At 51.5% G+C, this 16,020-nt stretch overlaps 5 protein-coding genes across 5 annotated transcripts; all 5 read right to left on the bottom strand.

Annotated features, from left to right (window-relative positions):
* Window positions 1-15: 15 nt before the first annotated feature.
* Pmar_PMAR005431 (hypothetical protein) lies at window positions 16-1,446 on the bottom strand (the record flags this gene model as incomplete). Its single annotated transcript, XM_002786645.1, has 10 exons — window positions 16-230; window positions 279-334; window positions 379-443; window positions 495-557; window positions 595-745; window positions 788-852; window positions 905-975; window positions 1,039-1,125; window positions 1,177-1,250; window positions 1,349-1,446. The coding sequence occupies 10 exons, from the start codon at window positions 1,444-1,446 to the stop codon at window positions 16-18; spliced, it is 945 nt and encodes a 314-aa protein (XP_002786691.1).
* A 1,496-nt stretch (window positions 1,447-2,942) lies between these two features.
* On the bottom strand, window positions 2,943-4,448 carry Pmar_PMAR005430 (hypothetical protein; the record flags this gene model as incomplete). Its single annotated transcript, XM_002786644.1, has 7 exons — window positions 2,943-3,016; window positions 3,082-3,250; window positions 3,323-3,483; window positions 3,533-3,671; window positions 3,751-3,824; window positions 3,925-4,048; window positions 4,299-4,448. 7 exons carry the CDS (start codon window positions 4,446-4,448, stop codon window positions 2,943-2,945), a joined length of 891 nt encoding a protein of 296 aa, XP_002786690.1.
* A 323-nt stretch (window positions 4,449-4,771) lies between these two features.
* On the bottom strand, window positions 4,772-7,699 carry Pmar_PMAR005429 (hypothetical protein; the record flags this gene model as incomplete). Its single annotated transcript, XM_002786643.1, has 11 exons — window positions 4,772-4,948; window positions 5,097-5,204; window positions 5,254-5,367; window positions 5,412-6,369; window positions 6,425-6,527; window positions 6,575-6,678; window positions 6,850-6,967; window positions 7,027-7,092; window positions 7,278-7,372; window positions 7,440-7,542; window positions 7,590-7,699. 11 exons carry the CDS (start codon window positions 7,697-7,699, stop codon window positions 4,797-4,799), a joined length of 2,031 nt encoding a protein of 676 aa, XP_002786689.1. The 3' UTR covers window positions 4,772-4,796.
* Window positions 7,700-7,837: 138 nt separating this feature from the next.
* On the bottom strand, window positions 7,838-14,669 carry Pmar_PMAR005427 (conserved hypothetical protein). The gene is made up of 31 exons (XM_002786642.1): window positions 14,538-14,669; window positions 14,340-14,481; window positions 14,178-14,289; window positions 13,988-14,123; window positions 13,803-13,926; window positions 13,639-13,754; window positions 13,504-13,588; window positions 13,230-13,354; window positions 11,779-11,894; window positions 11,636-11,732; window positions 11,464-11,579; window positions 11,327-11,412; window positions 11,155-11,269; window positions 10,942-11,108; window positions 10,755-10,888; window positions 10,465-10,608; window positions 10,251-10,411; window positions 10,073-10,177; window positions 9,912-10,018; window positions 9,754-9,807; window positions 9,610-9,704; window positions 9,476-9,570; window positions 9,275-9,418; window positions 9,156-9,224; window positions 9,018-9,089; window positions 8,833-8,971; window positions 8,687-8,786; window positions 8,528-8,643; window positions 8,368-8,477; window positions 8,172-8,318; window positions 7,838-8,124 (listed from the first exon to the last, which is right to left on the bottom strand). The coding sequence occupies exons 1-31, from the start codon at window positions 14,593-14,595 to the stop codon at window positions 7,963-7,965; spliced, it is 3,549 nt and encodes a 1,182-aa protein (XP_002786688.1). The 5' UTR covers window positions 14,596-14,669; the 3' UTR covers window positions 7,838-7,962.
* Window positions 14,670-15,095: 426 nt separating this feature from the next.
* Pmar_PMAR005426 (small nuclear ribonucleoprotein D1, putative) lies at window positions 15,096-15,835 on the bottom strand. The gene is made up of 5 exons (XM_002786641.1): window positions 15,705-15,835; window positions 15,569-15,661; window positions 15,462-15,517; window positions 15,337-15,412; window positions 15,096-15,290 (listed from the first exon to the last, which is right to left on the bottom strand). The coding sequence occupies exons 1-5, from the start codon at window positions 15,793-15,795 to the stop codon at window positions 15,262-15,264; spliced, it is 345 nt and encodes a 114-aa protein (XP_002786687.1). The 5' UTR covers window positions 15,796-15,835; the 3' UTR covers window positions 15,096-15,261.
* Between the last annotated feature and the right edge of the window lie 185 nt (window positions 15,836-16,020).

The raw sequence follows: 16,020 nt of genomic DNA, 5'->3' as shown, positions 1-16,020 counted from the left end.
ACCACGCACTACTCCTCACCGACATGTAGTACCAACCTTATATTCGTTCTTCTCAGACTCCGATACATGAGGCACTGCAGGCAGTGCGAAAGGATCTCGGCTGGCCGAAGCAGGCTTAGACGGCTTCAGCACGGCCGTGTTCCGTACAAGGTGGATGTTCACCCACTTCCCTTGCTGGTCCATCAGGCGCTGGCAGACTCCCATTAGTTCATCCAAGCTGATCTCACGCTCTGCAGCAGGGAGAACGAGTCAACCTTCCTCACGAAGTCACGTCATACCTTTCAGGACACGAACGAGATCCCGATTTTGCATCTCTAGAATCTGCATGCGATCCCTGAGATCGATGGAGTACAAAATAATGGTCACGATCCACCTCACCTGTCACGCCGAAGAGCATCGATTAGCCTTCCTTGGCTAGAGATGATCTGCTTCAGAGCATTAACCTTAAGACATTAGGATGCCTGATGGAAGATACCGAAGATAACGATGGTTACCTGCGCAACCTGGTGTTCTTCCGAGCCACGAGAAGGCGAGTCCTCAGACGCGGGGCTGACCGACTAAATAAACGAGTTTCTACATAGTGCAGTACCATACCAGGAGAACCTCCATCATAGCTCTGCGTGCTTTGGCTGACAGCTCAGGAGAGGAGGCGTCATAATTGTCAGATGAAGCATCTTGACTATCATCTGTGATGGACGAGTCATCTTCAGTCTCTCCTGGACAGAGCATATGCAGAGTTGCATACCTGAAAGCAGAGAGGGACAAAGTACAATAATACTGTACTAACCATGCTTTGAAATCTTCCACGCCGCTGCTAACGATCTCGACATATCGATCGTATTTAGGAATGACCTGTCTCAGGCAGTAAGCAACTGAGATATAGTTGTCGGTGACTGTGTACTACTAAGACGACCGAAGGATGGTTCTCGTTGAGACAGACGACCTTTTCGACGTCCTCCAGCTCAATCACGATACCTGGCTAGACGACGTCATCGGACCGCGAACCACTAGAGAGCGCTAACTTGGCCTTGAACCCACCAGGATCCTTGCTGGCATCCGTTGACTCCTCGTCCTTCAACGGGGTAAACTTGACAGACTCGAGGTTACGGTTGAGGATCCCAGTGCCTGATGGAACATGATCAACGAGGATCTGGGCTAAGCGATAATATATCTTACAGATAGCAGACTTCGTCACGGGCTCGTCGTTCGAGTCGCCGTCATCGTGTTCGACACGTAAAATTACGGGAATTCTGAACAAAAAACGCCATAAACCAAGGCAGACAGCCACAGGAGATAGTCAGCAGTACAGGAAGCGATAGAGATAAGGAGAATCCATGAATGAACCTACCCCTTCATTAGCCTCTTGATGTAGGACTCCACCTGTGCTAGCAGAGACTTATCCTTACTGGGGGAGGCAGAGTCTGAGCGGGTGTCGGAGCTAGACATGGATCAACAAAGTGGAGACCGAGCTACAAAATGTCGAGGATGCCGGCCGCCACGCCCTCGAAAATGAGCTGATGGACCTAAGAAGCTGATGAGATGAAAACTCCACCTCAAAGGCAGGCAGTTGGGTGGTGACGATCACTAGAGATATCGTAGATCCATACCCTGATATTGAGTGGCCAAGAGGTAGGAATGTTGCTCGTAAACTATACACAGAAGAGGAAGTCAATCACTTGTGCGGGCGAGCGCCAAGTTGAAACGCAAGATTCTCTTATAACCTCATGTTGAAGATATGAGGCTACACCGAATCATCTGCGTAAGACAGTTATTTTCGCGATTAAATGACCCTGGAAAGCTCCGAGTGCATTCGAGCCGACCTCCTGTCCACATTGAGCGACGTGGAAGGGATAACGTCAACCGATTTCGGCCCACCCAGCACGTTTAACCACGAGAAGCTCTTCGACTCTATAATGCAAGTGGCAGAAGAACGGGTCGCAATGCTCCGAACACAAACAATGTGAGTGGCCGTTCGAGAATCTGTATTGTCTCATATGCACTTCCTTGATAGTAGGAAGGAAACTTGCCTAGGGGTAGTGATGTTACTTTGCCTCTCAGTGGTCGCCCCGAGTTGAAAACGGAGTATGGCGTCGCCTCAGTCTACATACCCTGTAGACTTCATCGAACTCCCCGCATCAACAGGGCCGCCACGCCACCTTCAACGCTCCAACCACGACAGAGTGACGTGGCCGCATTACAACGCCTTGCGCGTGGCGGCGTGTCGGAGCCATCGTCAGGCAGCATTTCCTGGGACGCAATTGCTCTCAAGTGTCGCTCATTGAGTCGTGCTATGGAAGATGTGGCTGGTTTGAACTTATCCGATCTATCCTAATGCTTCGCAACCCTCAACGGTGAAGTATTGATAATATAATTGAACGCAGTGTTCGTAAATGCGAAAAGCTGCGACTGATACCTCTGCTACCATGACCTCGCTGTGTGTTCATTTGCTACTGATTTGCGTTGACAAGTACCGAAATCAGTATAGTAATTCGTAAATATTTCCGACCTGAGAGCGTCAGATATATGCAATACATACTATGTACTCGGTAGCTACGATATTCTATTGACAACTGTTCGACGGGAAACTTGCCAGTGCTCTCAGCACAAGTCCAATAAAGGAAGACGCGACTACTGTCAGCTCGCAATTGTCTCCAGCTGTCGCCGCAAGATCGACGATTACACTATGCGGGGCCACGGAGCGGATCTGCGGGTAGAGAGAGTTGGTGTTAAAACCCACGAGTTGAACCAGCAAGTAATTATCTCACCATGGCATACCTATTTCATACCCCCTACAAAAACTCTTATAGTTGAGCAGGAAAGTGCCCCCACTTAGTCGTGAACACAAGGCCAAATTGTGAGAGCAACTATAAACCATTAGCAACTTTATCACTCGACGTACTAATACATAACCAGGATAAATAAGACTTCCACTATGAGCCACCTTAGAAACTAGGGCTAGTCGTCAGCTTGTACTGCTCCGTGCCGACCGATACGGCTTGGAGGACACTCTCCACAGCTGAAGGAGAGAAAACAGTTCTCCTTGCATGTTGTAAGAAGTATTGATTCGACACCCCATCTCACCTGACGGTATAATGAGAGGCCAGCGCAACCAAAAGGGCATGTCTTCACTCAGTGGACCGGAGCGCATTTGATACCCGAAACCGAGTGCAGCAATCACCGTCACAGATGTCGCGAGCTTGCGCGAGGACCCTGCTGGCGGAGCAGTACCCACGACGTAACGATAGTAGAGCTGAGGTGGATCACATCAGAGAGGGCAATGGAATTTATATTGCAGCACGACTGGACGATAAATGCAGGTTACCTCGTGTCCGCAGTTGGTGAGCAACTGAGCACCCAACAAACAGTTCGCCCAATTGGCCAAGCTTCGCTCCATCTTGTATGCGATGTACACAGCCATTGCAGCGACGGCACCCTTCGTAGTGAATCGGATAGCCAAGCGGGAGTTCGAACTCAAGGATCGGCCTGATATTCGCGAACTGAGCAGTTAAAAACTGCCATGAGATAAATCTACCTGTTTCAGACTCCTCAAAACGTTTGAGCTGTGGGGATAGGAATTGATTGACCACGCCCACGATGGTGCTGGCGGTATTCATTCCAAGACCAAACCGAGCAGCATTCCTAGAGAGGGCTGTTGCCAGACAGGTGAGGACCTGACCCAAATAGGGTAGGAAGGGCCTCACAACAATCGGCGCACAGGTTGAACAAGAAATGCACGTCTACTCTACCTACTTGCGTGTATATGTTGCGGAACGCTCTGCTCAGCTTCTCCGTATCGATGGTGCGTAGGACCACTTCTAGTACACCTAAAAGGAGAACGCTCATCGTATTCAAAGGACAGGGCCCAACTTAGTCAATACTGCACGCTAGATTCCCATCCAACTAAATACGCATACAATGCCTTACCAACATCAGTAGGAGAACGCCCGACATCTGGTTCATCAAGATCAGCCAGGGCAGCATCACCATCCCGCTTGTAACAAAAGAGAGGTATGTTCCCCGGCAGACTGTCGCGCATATCTTCTCGAACCTATACCACTCGCTCACACGTAGATGTCGGGGGCGCATCGATACCTCGGAGTACACTTCTGCAATGTCATCAAAGTCACGCTTGAGGTCTTCAACTCGGATTGATTGAAGCAGCAAGGATGTGTACGGAAAATGACTAGAAGAGAGACCAACAGTTTCCATCTAATGACACCGCCGAATGGTACGCACTTGCCATAGCGCAGGAGGAAGAGGCCTAGTAGTCCGCCCAGAATTGTCCTGTTTTTGTCTACCACATTCCTCGTAGTGTCCACGACTGCCGAAACCCGACGATAAGCCTTGTGGGCACTCTCCTCCACCTCCTGCAGTGTAACCACACCGTCACCATCGATATCAAGCATGCGGCCTGCGCCACCCACCACAGAGTCGCGGAACTGGTCCATGTATGATATGCTAGAACACAAAAAATCCCTGTTCGAGTCGGCACTTCCTCAACACTACTCGCCCCCTCATTGTTGAACCAAACCCATTAGCCAATAAGAATCAGTGATGTTAATCCTCGTTTTGTGCATGCATTCATAGTTGAAAACAGTACGCCACATAGAGTCGAACATCCTACGACGAAGCTGTAGCCACAGATGCCAATACCCTGAGAGTCGAGACACACAAACTGTAACAGAGAGATGGTCTAACCCATGTGGAACGAACCCATGGCCGGACGATCTCACACAAGCGAGGTGATTCAAGAAACCAATACTCACATGCAGATCAATATTATGAAAACGCTCATATCACGTGGAACATAGAGAGAACAGCTTAGTTTGGTTGCTGGGCGACAGCTTCAACTCCGCAACCAACGATTTGCTTTCTTTCAACGCTCCCTCTAGCTCCGCCATAGAAGGATACAGACTAGACACGATGATCGCTAGCTTGGTATCGATACCTAAACCATCGAACTGTAATCATCACGATTGTCAAGATCTTCATCATGATGATTCAAATCGTAGTAAAGACAGGCGACTGAACCTATCTCCCCTATTCCAGCTCCAAACTCGTTACACCTTAGATAGTCTACTAACACCCATACACACCTCTGTCGAGGAGTTGCTCTTCAACGGCAATACGTGCCGTAATGGGATGATGCGGATCATCGGTTAATACGTAACGAAGGAGCCGATGGAAGGCTCGGCGTCTCAGACCTGGCGATTCAATCCTTACACTCTCCGAGGAGGACCACAACTCTCTCACCGAGCTGCTGCCACCAAGCATCCAATTCCGAAGCTGCTGTTGGTATTATTTCCCTCAGCTCCTTCAGTGTACAACACTCACCAACCACTACAAGGGCCGTCTCACGTGTGATGCCTGAACAACCATCGGGGATTGCCCAGCTTCCGAGATCGACCCACCATTGACATTATCGGCCAACTCTTCAGCTAAAAGATATGCTCGATATTCGGGAGAATCGTCACCGCATGCCAGTCTGATGACGCTGATCGCTGTCTTCTCCTCGAGGCCCCAATCAACGGTCAAGAACTTCAACTTATCAGAGGATCCTCCCAGCATTGTCCTGAGCTCCTCCATGGACCGGACGCGTTTGAATACCATATCGTGCTGGACTCCGCGAATGCCAGCCGTTCTGAGCTGCTCGGAGAACTCTTCTCCGGCCGCAGGTATTGGGCACCAATCCTCCCCCATCACCGAGGCCGCCACTCTATGAGCAATCAGTTGACTCATACGAGACTGCGTCGATCTCGCCAGATAGTCTAGCCCGCCAGGCTTCTCGAGGGCCTTCACCAGCCGCCTCATATTCGGGAACCTCTTCGCCGTGTGATATGCAGTGCGCATCGATACTCCCTTCACTGCCATGAGCATATTGATCATGCTACGGTCTGCCGTTTTCTGAGCTTTCATCACATGGGAGGATATCTTCGCTGGGGCGAACTCTGACGGCCCGGCACACAGCTTCTTGAAACTCCGTACCATTTTATCGAGCAAAGTAATTGTCTCATGCAGCGATTCAGTTCGCAAGAGTACCAATCGGTCCCTTATTGGAAGCCTCACCATGTACCCGTATACAACTTCTGTATTGTAGCTGCTATCCACAGAGCCTTCCAACAACACGATCACTCGATGCCTCTGGTAGTCAACGGTCTCCAATAACGCCGACAGCTGATTCCGGAGACGGGCGTCTCTGTGCGAGGACAAGAGGTCTCGAATAGTCTTCCTCTCAACGATGAGCTTTTCATGACTGTCGTCTGCCGCCTCAATCACAATATCCCCAACGTCAAGCTGAGCGACCTCGTATCTACTCTCGAGGTCAGCGCCGTCCAATGCACCCTGTCTGAACCCACCCCTCCGCGGCATCTGCATTGTGTCCGAGAGCTTCCAGCAACAACCCTTCTCGCGTGTCAATCGTCACCTTCACACCTCGAGGAGGTTTCCTCAATCCAGTGCCTTCAGGGAGATCCTCGTCCTCATCACTTCTATCCAGGAGCCAGTGGTCCGCCAGCACCGTCGGAAAACTGAAGCAAACGATAGTATTTCCCCCCCATAGCATGGTAGAGCTCACGATCTTCGTCCACTCTTCAACTGATGCGCCATGTAATGCCCCCACCCCCTCAAGTACGGCGGCCAGGGTCGGTCATTGACAACCAAGTGCCGCAATGATACGACCTATCAACATCGTCACACGCATCCAGAACCATTCGACTCCGAGGAAGATACAAAGCCGTGCATACGAGCTCAGCCGTAGTTCGTCGTTGGCTAAAGCTACAGCGAGCAGTCACTCTTGGCGACCCCGCGCAGTGGCCATCAAAGACAAATACGAGAACCCCCCACCCATACCATGGACCCCGCCTCCGTCGCCTCTTCCTCCGAGAGGTCTCTAATCACTCCACGAGCCTCATCATCCGACTTGAAGGGGGACTTGAAGATCGAGTCGTTCTCGAGGTCCGGCATTGATCTGTAGGGCAGATAATGCTACTCCGAGCCCTCTCATGAACTTCGTGACATAAAGCTTACGCGTTCGGTTTCTTCAGTAATGTGAAAACGAGGGGCGCTTGGCACTGGTCACCATCACCGTAGGTGCTAAGTAAATAAGCATACATCTTCTATATCACTGAACAACAAAGCCTCACGGTACACCATTCAAAGGCCGAATCAGTGCAAGCTCCGAACAAATTATCATAGCCTAGAACAGATGGGTATGAGCCTAGAACTACCAATTTGGTCTTGAGTTTCACCGGATCTTAAAATTGCGTTCATGAACCTACCGGTAACGTAGTTTGGTCGCAAAGAAGTGCGCCCAAGCCCTCTGGGTTTTCGTCCACTGCGACCCACTCTCATAATGGTCGACTAGGGATGCTATCTGAGACCGGATCAGACCATGACCAATGTAAACCAGCACTCAAGGTTGAACTCAGAATAGATCGTACAAATTGGTCAGCCTTGTCGTTTTGAGTGGCAAGTACTTTACGCAAAGTCTTCGATACTTCATCATCGGATACGAACGCCGATTGGAATTTCATGGGGGAGGACCTACGAGAGGAGTGGTAAGAAAGAAGCATTCATCATCACAAGCTCACCTTTGTTTCGGTCGTACTGTAAACTTCAAAGGAGCAGCCATCTGGGCGAACAGCCTTATCGGTCTGTACCATACGTTCTGCAACGGCCTCCAACAAGATAGGAGCATCATCACGAGGAGAACATAATAGCTACATGACCAACTCAAGTCATCCAACCCCTGAGAGCAACACGGCCGAGAGGTCAGACAGGGAGGTCCGCTGAGAGATTAATTGAAAGCCCACTCCACACGAATGCCAGGGGGTAATTAGAAAATGAAATCGGTTTAGTTGACATTCATATGTGAAACAGCAACCACATGGTCGTCGGCATATACATCTAAAACGCGTTAGGGTCGCGTGGGTACGTAGTCGGTCAGGTGAGAGAGCTGAAGGCCTAGTTCACACGCCTAGCCACGTCGACGTCAGCTGGGCGAGGACCATCCAGAATCGCCCTAGTCTGGGCTGGCTTGAACATCTGCAGCATCCTATGAGTAATAGCGAAGCCCCCAGACACGTTGACTAAGCTGAAGAATACGGCAGCTAAGGCGGATACAACCTGAACATAGCAGAGCCTTGCACGACCCAGATCTCTGGGAGTCTCACCTGTCCACTAGGGAACGGTCCGTTCATCTGAAGCATACCGCCAGTGGCGATGACTCCGCTGATAGCGTTGGTCACCGATATTAACGGGGTGTGCAATGCAGGGGTCACCGCGGCCACCGTGAAGTGACCAATCAATAGCGACAGCACCTTCAACACACTGCCTACTACCAGTAGGCCTAGGTAAGAGGATACTTACGAAGTCGCCAACAAGGCGGACGTTATTGACATCAGCAGAGATGCCCAGCGCCAAGACCACTGTAAAGCCTAGAGCCACAGCCACAGCCTCTGAGTGGTCACACAGGTAGTCTGATAGAATAACCGCTTCCACCGTCAGTTCCACTACATACCAATCCTACCGAGCACTGCCTGGGCGTTACTGTCATCACGGTGCATCATAGGCAGTAGTTCCACTCCTACCGGTAACGATGGGGGCACAGGCGTTGGAGGTTGCGGCATTGGCGGAGGTGGATACCTCAAGACACGTGGTACGTAACTCCCAGGCCTCTGCAGCTCACAGCATCTCCCCGTCCCTCGTGAAGGTACTTTGCCTCACAACAACGTCGTCGAAGTTGAAGGTCAAACTGGCGGGCCCGCCAACTTCTCCCGAGGACGTATCTACTCCGATCCAAATACCTCCCGTGCACATCACTAGAGTCCCCACCTTTGCGCAGTAGCTGGAGCATCCCTAAGAGATTGTGGCTGAGCATCGTCGAGCTCTGCTGCGGCATGTCTGAAGTGAGCGTTGTGCGGCCCACAAGCGTCACCTTCGATACTCCATCGACAAGCGTTCGACCGGGAACCTGCCAATGCTCTCAGCATAAATTCAAGTCAGGAAGGCACAACTACTGTCAGCTCGCAGTTGCCTCCTGCTGTCGCCGCGAGATCCACGATGACACTATGCGGGGCCATTGAGCGGACCTAAGTGCCAAGTGGAGGAAGTGGGTGTTAAAACCCACGAATTCAATCAGCAGGTAGTTATCTTACCATGGCCGCAGTCACCAACACCGGAGCTCTTCTATTAGGAATCATTGCTGTGCATATGACAACGTCAACCTGAATGTGCTGAACTCTCTGCATATAGGCAGATAGCCAGGCCTCGTCACCTTCTTCACCATGGCAGCATAAGTCTCCATCTGTGCCCGCTTGAACTCAGGCGAGCTGATCTCCGCCGCATACCCTCCCACTCCTCCAGCTCCGGACAACTCCCTACACTCGATGCGGACGAAAGTAGCTCCCATGGACTCAATCTGGGACAAGACAGAGAGCGTGATCGGAGGCAGAGACGCCTGAGGCAAGTAGCACACCTGTTCCTTGGTAGTGTCGCGAACATCGCTCGCATATACTCTGGCTCCGAGGCTCTGTGCTGTCGCTACTGCAGAAAGCCCGGCCACCCCAGTGCCTGCCAGAACGATACTACAACCCCTCATGCTGTACTTACCAATAACAAAGACACTCGCTGCTGGTAGATGGCCGCTAGCCGTGACTGACGGACGGGAGATGCGGGGGAGCACGTGGAAGGCCTCCACCACAGCCCTGAGACAACATAGAGCTACTACCGAGCCACAGCTCAGAGCCGTCTCACCTATAGCCGGCAATGTTCGCCATTGATGTGAGGACATCCAGCTTCTGGGCTCGACTACGATAAGGACAAGGCGTGTTGAATAGGAAGGGCCCATCCCAGGTAGTATCAGAGAGATGCCACAAGTACTCGAGACTACCAAGTGTCCCCTCCCGCCCTACCTAATCCTCGGCACGGCGGCCATGTTGATGACGGTAACCTTTCTTGCACGAAATTGTTCGAGTAGAGCGAGGACTTCGTCGTTGACCGGAAAAGTCGATATTACTACCTAACGACAGCGCCTGTCCGGACTTGTACGGACTTGTACGGGCGTGCAGCCTACCTGGACAGAGCCCTCAGGGGAGTTGCCGTCCCGACATAGTCGAACATCCTTGCCGCATAATGCACCAACTCGCAGCATTACGTCGGCCTTGGCATACACTTCCTCCTGAACGAACGATCCAAGCTGTCAGCACAGCAACGTATCATACGGAGCCTCAACAGTTCTATCTATGCACTACCGCTGTCTTCAGCCGAGTAGCCCCCATAAGCTCGTACTCCTCATCGGAGAAGCCAGCAGCTTCACCACTACCCTCCTCAAAGGCCACGTCAAAGCCCAGCATACGGAGCTTGCGTGTCACCACAGGCGTTACAGCTACTCGTCGCTCTGTCTCTGTTGCTTCTAAGCAGAAGAGCTATTCATGAGAACGGACCGACAATGCTAGGATCTACTACCAGCACTCTCGAAGATGCACTCATTGACGAATCCGACCATAACACCGACCGGAGGGTACTCAATCCTCTGCTCCTCAGTGCTGCTATCACTCGACCCATCCTTCCCCGCAGAGTTGCCAGTCTCCCCGACGACAGCTGTTGGACCTGGGCGAAATGACAGATCGACAGCCACAGTCAGCAGCGCCTCCAACAAGTAAAAAGCAGACAGGACAATGAGCCTTCCGGACGCCATCATTCGGACATTTATGGAAGTTTCCTCTCAGGCAACCTGAGCACTCTTGCTGCCTCACCTTGCTGAACGACGTCTTCGCTAGGCAACTGATCGACCAGCTCGTTGCGGATTTTATCCATCATCTCGCGGGCATGGCCGAACAGCATTCGGCTGTTCTCATGGAAGAAGAGAGGGTTCTCAACACCAGAGTAACTGACAGACCTCCACAATAGCAGCCGTCACCAGACCGACCCTCCTCGCCTCACCCGGTGGCCATACTCCTCTTCAAGACAATACACTCCCGACACTTCCACACCTCAATAGCCGGCATGCCGTATATCGGGCTGGAAGGGTCACTACCGGTCGTGGGATTCACGATGTCGTTCGCGCCAAGAACGATACACAAGTCGAAAGAGGCTATTTCCGCATTCACCTAGGTTCATGGGATAAAGCGACACCTAGAGGGAAGGGCGTCCCACCTCCTCCATCTCGAGGACGATATCATATGGCACATTGGCTTCTGCCAGGAGCACATTCATATGGCCCGGTAGGCGCCCGGCTACGGGGTGGATCCCGAAAACTACCATCGCGCCACTGAAAGAAATATTACGATGGGGTTAATGGGAATAGACTCCCTCGGTGGTGACGGACTTCCGATTGCGCAGGAGATTTGCGATTTCGGATACCTGCTGCTGGCACCGTGCGACGGCCATGCCGTAGCCCGGGACGATCAGTACCTAGCCGCGGAGGGGACTTGCCGTGTACAACAATCCACGACTTTGCAATACCTTCTTTGCATGAGTCAACTTCCGAACAAGCTCTGCGGAATCGATAGTATGGACCTCACCGGCTACAGTACCACCTGATGGTACCGCTAGCGAGCCGTCCTCCACTCCAAAGCCTCCTAAAGAGACGTCCACCAGTGAAAAAGGACCAAACTGGATCGTTCAATCAACCGACCTTGTAGAACACTGACGAGGCTGCGATTGATTCCTCTGCACATGATGTCACTCAGCAAGGCTCCGCTGCTGGTCACCAACGCACCAGTCATAACCAACTGAGACGTCATTGCTATATTCTACTACTGGCAACAGTGATGTCACCATAGAATTGGACATCATGAACCCGGATGCAGATGTCGCCAGCCCGGACAAAGAGTTGAGCAAGCTCACTATAACCGGCATGTCGGCGCCTCCGACTGGTAGTACCATCATAGCCCCTGACGAAGATGCTATATGGCACGGCAAATCTCCAGAAGGCATTCAAGCATGCGGAGCATAGTCAAGACCAGAAAAGACTAGGACTACAAGTGTAAAAGTGCCGTCTACAACAGAGACGATCGGCAAAGTGGCGTAGTTCTGGAAAAGGGCGACCCTGGGCATCGGATATTGCTCAATGCGGTTCATGAGTGGGAATGTCGAATCGACAGTGTCGATGCAACATTGTATAGACTCTTGGAAAGGCTAGAAAATGACCGAGGGACATACGCCGACTTGATCTCAGCATTTTCTCCATAATAATTAAGCCTATGTTCAAGCGTGGGAGAAGGTGAATCACGTCCCATGGCTTGATAGGCTACAAGCCTAGGGCGACCAAGGGCTCCGCGTGATCCCACAGAATGAGACACTAAAACCACCACGACGCCGCAGGACTGTCTAGACTCGAAGGATAAGCGGGTTCGGAGCACGCTCGTTGATTACGCGGGAAATGATTATCATATTATGATAGATGCAGAAAAATGATATGAGAGGTCAAAGATTGCTCGTGCACTATGTTCGTTGAGTAGTCCGTAACTGAATTGATAAGTTATGGCCTCAGGGACATGCAAGATACGGAACCCTTACATGGAAAACTTCACTCCCCGGCCTATGAATATACTAATCCAAGGGGGACTATCTCAAATGGTAGAGCGCTCGCTTAGCAAGCGAGAGGCACCAAGATCGATGGCCGGGTTCTCCATTTAGCATCAACGACGAGTGGCTATTTCGCTCGTTCCGTTTACGCGTGAGGTTACACGAGGTGTCCTGAGCGCGTGGGCTCAACAAGAAGACATTGTTGAGTCAGGAACGCTGACAAGATTTAGGAGTTTCACAGGAAGGGGTCAGCATCTAAGCGCTCAGGCACACGTTAAAGAGATAACTCATATAACAGTCAAGTGGATCTAAAATGGGACCGGATTTCACCTTGGTGGTGAGAAATACACAAAATGTCTGCCAGAAATTTAAAACTATGGTCGATGCAGGGCTCGAACCTGCGACCCTCGCGTTATTAGCACGATGCTCTAACCGACTGAGCTAAACGACCGATGATAAGTATTTACAGAGCTCGCCATCGGTCTATTCACAGTTCATCTAGTTTCCCCAGCAATTCCTTAGTCCGAGCGAACCGAGCAAGCAGCGAACAACTGCAGGACCGCAGTGAGATGTTCTCACGCGAGCTCTTGCGCGCTCACCCAGAATGCGCCGAAAACTTCCCAACCATCCCGCGTGTGAACTGGGAAAACGCACGAAGTAATTTCAGAGGCATGATATATGCCCTCATCTTCATGGCCTACCTATCATAGCACTTGCTGTCATGTTAGCGAGTAGTGCTCCCGTCCTCACCCAAGGAGTGCCGACACCACAGTACACAGTAGTGAGCAAAGCCAGCTTCGTTAGACAGAGCCCATTGATTGGCCCACTGAAAAGGATGATCAATGCCCCTAATCCCAAGGTATGTAAACAATCACCAAACTATGCTACTCAGCAGTGGCACAACCGTAATCCTCACGCTTTCTCAGTCGATAGCTCGACTGCCGACTCGAAGTATGTCGGCGAAGGACACCCTACCGGATTTTCATGCCAATGGGCCTCCCAGGTATTGTTCCATGTAATTTCAATGCAGCAACGACTGAACCACTGAAGGTCGCCGCGCCTGGTTCGACAACAGGCTCATAATGATACAAAGACCCAATGGGGCCCTACCGACACTAACCCCGATGAATGTTTCCAGTGCTTGGGCGAGGGCTCCCCCTGCTGCTGTTGCTGACGGATTCAAGTGAGCTGATAAACCGATGAGGACCGCAGCAAGGCCAGTGAAGCTGAGGAGAAACCATGAAGCAGTGATAGAGGTGATAATCCAAGATTGCCTATGGAAGCCCGCTACTAGCTGAGGCATCTCTTCCATCTGGACACACGAAGCAACACCCAAGCCGACGGCACAAGCCGCTGCAGCTGTTGGCATGAATAGCCCCATCGATCGCAAGAGGACAGCTGAACAATCAAGGACACAAAAGATGGGACGATGAAGACAAGCGAACATTGCCGTCATTACAGGAGGAGTATTGTGGAATCCAAGTGGTTGCTACTACGGTGACTACCGCCGAGGCCGCACCAACAACGCCCAGCCAATTTCCTCTCTTGGACGTCTCATGCGAATTGAGGCCCCTCAGAGAAAACATGAATAAAATCTGATCAAACTATAAGTCCCCAGACCAGCGGAAATAGACTATCATCCCCCTCACAGTTGATGCCATCGGCAGAGTGACGGACAGAGCGTTGCTGCCCGCAGCGGCAATAGCTGCACCCGAGGCCTTAGCGAAAGAGGTCACAAGGGCCCCAAAAGAGCCAGTCGATCTGAGATATCCACAGTAAAAGGAACACGACCAGACGGCTGTCTCTACTACCCAACCGCAGTACCAGCGAGAATCGAGGTAGGCGGCAAGGCTTCTAAGAACAGACTCCCAGCTGCCAGACTGAGCGGTATCCATAATATACGATGTATTCTGGGCACATGTAGAGCCACTACACTCTCTTCCTCATTAGAATCTGATTCAACTCACAACCGGGATGGAGCTACTACCACTAAGGCCTTGAAAGCTCACCAGCATCTCGTCGATCCTCCTCTTTAGCGGCATCCCCCAGCCAGTCAGCCCAGTCCATCGTCAAAGTCTTCGTAGACAGGAATGAGCCTGGCTGGCACTCGACCTCGCCACCTGGCCGGTAGAGGATCGTACCTAACCAGCGTTTGCCTCCAGGGATGATGCCAGTGATTCATCGATCCTCAAAGACATGCTCTATAGCCCCACAGTAGAGGGCATCGACGACAGGGCGGCCTTACTCCACAATATTCTCCTCGGTGACTGGTCCGATGAGGGGGATGGGGACCGGCGCGGCTCGCTACAATGATCCTCCTCATCCAACAGGCCTATACCGCCGGAAGAATCGGGGGTGATAGGCAAAGGGCACGAGAACGAGGTGGCCATGCGTGATGACCTACAACCTCACCAACCGTCATCATGACCATCCCCCACGGTCCAATTTACTCGATAAAACTCATAACAGAGGTCCAAGCTGTAAGCTTAACCATGCGACACACTGAGGGATAACTTCCCAACCCCCCACCCCCCTGATTTACCGCTTGAACTCTAGACTGGAATGATAGCGAGACTTCGTCATCGTCTATATAGGGTACGAGCTTACAGACTAGATCCCTCTATGGTTGAAGAGCAGTGGCAATGGTGTATACTGATGGCACTCCCACATGAGGGATGAAGTCGAGGCTTAACGTTAGTCTCCATCCAGTCCGCCGCCTTAGACGTTCAATTCTTATCGGGCACCTTTACCCTTACCCTTACCTGAATACCATAACAACTACAACGCACACAAGGCAAACCGCATTACCCTTGCCCTTTCCCTTACCCTTCCCTTTACCGAAACCTCTATCACGGGCAGCTTTATTCTTCGGGCCATCATCAATCTACAAGACTAGCCATATCACCAGCACTAAAGCACCAATCCACCACTACCAGTAAAGTGTCCAGAGGGATGTGGTCAGGGAGGATAAAGTAACGGATAGTACTACCTAAGACAAGAATACTAATAATACACAACTACAGCCGACTCCATAGCGTACCGCGGATGGTTAAATGGTCCATGCCCACTGGGTTGCGGCCGCGCACTGTGACCTTCACGTTCTTCATATGCGTGTTCATCGACACATCCACACCTATCACCCAACCTTGAGGACTCCTGTCACGTAGTACACTCACCAGTGACGGTCCCATGAACCACTGTGCCGTTCTTCAACTCCACAGTAACTGTCTCCGAGTTGAGCTTCTGCAAGAACCGTACGAGCTTCATAAGGATCGTTCACCACAATAACAACCAATGACAACACGCTGTGAGACCCACTGCCCCCCGCCCCAACTCAAACCCCTCTACACTGAAAGGGATGCTCTCAAATACGTCGCTATAATAGGGGATGTGTCGGGCTGTGTATCAGCAACGACAATCTAGTGAGGCGACAGAGGGATGAGGGGGTAGAGTGGTACATATGGTAATCATAGTAATAGTATAACAAAACCA

Source organism: Perkinsus marinus (genome assembly GCF_000006405.1).
Source record: "Perkinsus marinus ATCC 50983 genomic scaffold scf_1104296931384, whole genome shotgun sequence".
In the NCBI taxonomy this organism is placed as follows: domain Eukaryota; phylum Perkinsozoa; order Perkinsida; family Perkinsidae; genus Perkinsus; species Perkinsus marinus.
The sequence above is the reverse complement of the archived record's forward strand: the minus strand, read 5'-3'. Positions and strand labels throughout refer to the sequence as shown.